General features: G+C 35.3%; 1 protein-coding gene across 1 annotated transcript in view; it reads left to right on the top strand.

Moving 5' to 3' along the window:
- Window positions 1-2,893, top strand: part of LOC127861969 (profilin-1-like) — an 8,985-nt gene extending 6,092 nt beyond the window's left edge. Inside the window, exon 2 of the mRNA XM_052400762.1 lies at window positions 761-2,893. Within this exon, the coding sequence (XP_052256722.1) occupies window positions 761-1,156 (396 nt within the window). The 3' untranslated portion in view covers window positions 1,157-2,893. The remainder of the gene's footprint in view (window positions 1-760) is intronic.
- The last annotated feature ends 2,115 nt before the right edge of the window (window positions 2,894-5,008 follow it).

Here is a 5,008-nt window from a genome sequence, read left to right as displayed (position 1 = left end):
TTTATACAACGGGTTCAATACGTGAAGTGGTAAATCCAATATCGACTTTATGTTATAAAACATTTAAAACACCGAACGAAAAGGAACGGGAAAAAATTGGTTTGCACGTATATTTATAGACAGCGATACTAAATGCAATTAGTTCTCAAGTTCCAAAGTGTCGATTGAACACACGTATACATAGCATGTAGAATAGTTATGACAAGAAGACAATCAGCATTGTTAATTGCGGATTTATAGATAACGTTTCCGTGCGGAGTTAATAGATAAACGTTAAAAGTTACGCATTTAAGACGGCGTAAAAACGACTCTGCAAAACGCCTATGTATGAATAATAACTTTATACAAACTTATTTCTTATGTAAACCATGGCTATAAATGCATGTGTTTGAGTTAATAAACAGGATATGATGAAAGTGTGCAGAGTTTATAATTTGTATCCTTTTATAAAGTGTTCTGCTATCTTTACTGGATTAGATGCGAAAAAAAACTTTTATTCGGTGAAAGAAGTGAAACGGATTGATTTGTATGTGTTTAAGGCGTCAATTTCTTCAGTATTAAAATGAAAAGCGGATTATTCGAAGAACTATTAGAACCCAACGTATCGCGACAATACGTCAACATCAGACGAAACGTCATCAACGTAAACATTATCTACTTAACGTAATTGTCAGCTCATAACTCCGACCACACACACCTTTTTTCTAGTAACAAAGTAAAAATATAAAAAAATATGCAGTCTCGTATTGCTTCTTTGAAGATGCCGTCCTCGTGGAACGAGTACATCGGCACTGTACTCAGCGACAGCGGCCACGTATCCCGCAGCGCCATCTACGGAATCTCAGACTCTCGAAAGTGGGCGTCGTCAGCCGGGTTTGACGTCACGAGCGACGAAGTTAGGTCGCTAGTGGTAGGCTTCACGGATCCCTCGAGACTCTGGAAAGACGGTGTGCACCTTGGTGGCCGGAAGTACACGTGCACGCGCTCTGAAAGTAGTCTGATAGTGGGCAGGGAGAGTGCGGATGGGAACGGATGTGTCATCTTCCGCTGTTGCAAGTGTCTGGTGATTGGGACGCACGAGGGCGAAGCACATCCGGGAGGCTGCTACAGCGTCGTCACAAAACTGGGGGAGTATCTAAAGGAACATGGTATATGAACTATGTGAGCATGATTACAGCGAGTACGCAGTGATAGCACGGTATCATTATATATAGATAAGAGTATATTACTGCCAGAGATAAGCAAAGTGGTAGCGCCGCGTTCTGAAGAACTGGTGAAGTACTTGTGGATATCGTTTAAAGAAGATTGGTACGACTTTAAATACGTTAAATGTATACGCAATTTTTTATTGGTGCAAAACTCTGTTGTCTGTAACGTTTTATTAAGACGACACATAAGGACAATGTGTACATATTGAAGCTTTTAACCAAAAGTAGCGTCTGAGCAACATATAATATGATACATTTTTCAATTCCACTTGTTTTGGTGTACTTAACCCGTTTACAATATTTTGTATAACAGCACATCCCATTTGAAATATCTAAAATAAACACGCATGTATTTTCATTGCTGAACATAAAAATCTTGGATCAATTTTGTTATCTTTGATCGGTTTTCATGTGACATTGTTATATTGTTAAACATATATAATCAAACTGCTGTTAAGTGTTTAAATTATATAGATTTTTAGGACAAACTTATACAATTTTTCATTTGGAAAATTGTATACTAAATCGTGAAAACCTCCGCTATCGGCATTTACTTCTTACTAATATTATTGATCGGGTACGTGCACATTGATGACAAAGATGATTAAAAGGGCATATCTACGCCGATAACGGTTTTATATTTTCAACAATAAAATAGGTTTGAGAAGTACTGATTTAATTTTTGCTTAACGCGTATTTCTCATGTTTTTAAAGGTAACATTACATTTCAATCTTTATATTAAACAAAAGTCTGAGGGATTTTAGTTTGGTCGCGGAAAAATCAATTCATGTAGTGCTTACATCATTTTAATTGGATTAAACACATGAGTCATGCTCTGTGAAAAGGGGGTTTAATGCATGTGCGTAAAGTGTCGGCCCATATTAGCCTGTACAGTCAGCACAGGCTAATCAGGTACGACACTTCGCTTTTATGATATTTTTTGTTTACAGAGAGTCTCTTCTTAGCACAAATCCAGTTAAGGTGGAAAGTGTCGTCCCTGATTAACCTGTGCACACATGCTAATCTGGGACGACACTTTATGCACAAGCATCCCCTTTTTCACAGAGCACGGCTCATATTTTTCTAAAAGTCTGATTGAAGTGCGATCCCTTTGCAAGCGAGAGCTCGAAAGCCAAATTGGAACAGTGTATCGATAATATAGTTTTGGCATTGTGGTTATATTTTGCTAATATTGTTCAGTGTAATTGCTGCTTGATTTACTGGATGTGTGAGTAATAGGAACATGCATTGTTTAAATGCTTTTTGGTATTTCGGGGATATACCGTCCAAACAGCCTTTGTAAACAATGAAATCCCGTCCTTGTAACACATATTCAGATGCATGTATACATGCATTTTTCTGGGTTAGACAAGTTAATGTCAAGCATCGATGCAAACGTTATGAATCATGATGTCATATATTCTATAGTATTTATGTGAATATTCATTTAAATAAATTTACTGTTGTTATGTATAAGTTTTGTACTAAATATTATTTCGTTATACTGTGAAACTTTTTTTTAATTGCTGGATTATAAAATATTTAAAGCCTGTTTCATTTCAGGTTTGAAACATTTAAATGTTTAATAACATGTTATATAGTGGAATTAAACACAATAGCCATGTCATCTATACGTTTCATTTTATTGGACAACTGTTAAAATAAAAAGTTTTGTTGTAAATTATTGCCGAACTTTCTTTTTATATAACACTTTACAATATTTCGAATAAAGTTATTTTTAGCTTCAGTCATATACATTGTAGTACAGTCATATACATTGTAGTACAGTCACATACATTGTAGTACAGTCACATACATTGTAGTACAGTCACATACATTGTAGTACAGTCATATACATTGTAGTACAGTCATATACATTGTAGTACATTCAGTTCAACATCCGTTATAGCGTTAGTAGAATAGCAATACCTTCTACACTCAGTGTTTTATTAATAAGTTTCGACTTGGATTACAGGTCATTTTATATGTTTGCACTTCTTTCTAGTCGTTATACACCGTGTTTGCTCTAATTATCCAAACGCGATAAAAAGGACAAATCCGCTTTAAAGAGACAGGTCAACAGGGTTATTAAGAAAACAATTTGTTACTTACAAGTTTTTTTTCTTAAACGGTGTTATTGCTTCAGAATTAAGCATTGAAATCGTATCCAAAAATATCTCGGTTTTTTACAGGAATGCTGATGAATAGAACATTGTTTTTTGAAAACGAAAACCACAATAGGCTATTTTTCACATGTGTTTGTAATCAAGTTGTGCATCAAATTAATTTGTGTTATGCTGGATTATGCAAATTGATACGTACTTCAACATGTTTGGTAAGAATAATCATACTATAAGTAAAAGCCTTTCAAGTAGAAGATAAAGCTCGGATATCAGAATGACCGATTATGTAAGTGTGCGTTATCTAGTGCTGCAACAATATACCGGTATATCGGTATATATCGCAATACGCAATCCGCATATTGTATTGCGATACGATTTTCGTCATACCGGTACGAACATTTTACAAACATGCATGTACATTTCGTTCAGAAAAGCCATCCAAAATAATGATATCAAGGTAAACAAAACAAAGCGGTATTTTGTAAAAATAAATTGTTACGTACAAATGGCATTCTAAAAAGTCTATTCAGTAGCGTTGTTACATGGGAGCATTCATTCTATGCTTTTAAACGAATTATCGTTGAATTAATTACGCACAACTAAATGTTTCGTTCGATTCTGAAATGAGCATTATTAAATTTGTAATCCGAATTTCGGAAACGTGCTTCCGAAATGTAATGCTAACGCGACAATAAAAAAAAGTGCTTTATTCTTTTTCTCAATAAAAAGCGAAAGCGCGCAAAAATTATACAGACATGTAGAACGTCGCGTGCAAAGTGTGGGTGTATTTGTGTTGTATAAAACGGGAACATCACGTCAGGCGATTTACGCGTGTTCAGTGGAAAAAAAAAACGCCCGATTGGAAGTTATTTCATCACATCTTTAAATAGTAACAAATGCCAAAATGTATTTGATATTTAAGAAAATTGGTGAATGTTTGTGTTTTGTGTTATTCTTGAGCATTTTTATAGTAAACATTTACCAGAATTTGCTTTAAAACTGGAATATACGGGATTATCGGGTAATTGGCGAGTTATAATTTTGGTACAAGTAAGCAATATATTGCGATATATTGCAATACGGGTTTTTGAGCTGACAATATATCGCAATACGCTTTTTGGCGTATTGTTGCAGCACTAGCGTTATCCGACGTGTCCTGTATCGGGCATCAAAGTATGTACACCATCATGCTTACCCCTTTGCATGCTGGGAAATTTGTCGTCTGCTAAAATGTCGTCTGCTAAAATTAACATTTTCTTCGATTTTTTTCAAAGATTACTATCAGAATAGCAAACAGTTTGGATCCTGATGAGACGCCACGTTTCTCATCTGGATCCGAACTGTTTGCAAAGGCCTTCAAAGTTCGGTTCCAGCACTGAAAGAGTTACCACCTATTTAAGCCTGCTCTATCATCGTTCATATCATATATTATATTTCATATGTCTCTATTTCGGAACGTTGCAATGAGCCCCTGAAATGAAAGCAAACGGGTTTATAAAACCAGTATTCAAATGCCTACCTGTACATACGCATGCATATACAAACCACGATTTCATATTACATAACGGTGTTATGCTGTTATTTTTGTGTATTCCATCTCAAAAAGGTGGCCGTGGTAATTTTCGAAACTTTAATATGCCCATTTAGTGACGAATAATGGAATTGAAAACACAACA

This window comes from Dreissena polymorpha, chromosome 16 (genome assembly GCF_020536995.1).
Source record: "Dreissena polymorpha isolate Duluth1 chromosome 16, UMN_Dpol_1.0, whole genome shotgun sequence".
In the NCBI taxonomy this organism is placed as follows: domain Eukaryota; kingdom Metazoa; phylum Mollusca; class Bivalvia; order Myida; family Dreissenidae; genus Dreissena; species Dreissena polymorpha.
This window is presented reverse-complemented; position numbering and strand designations above follow the sequence as displayed.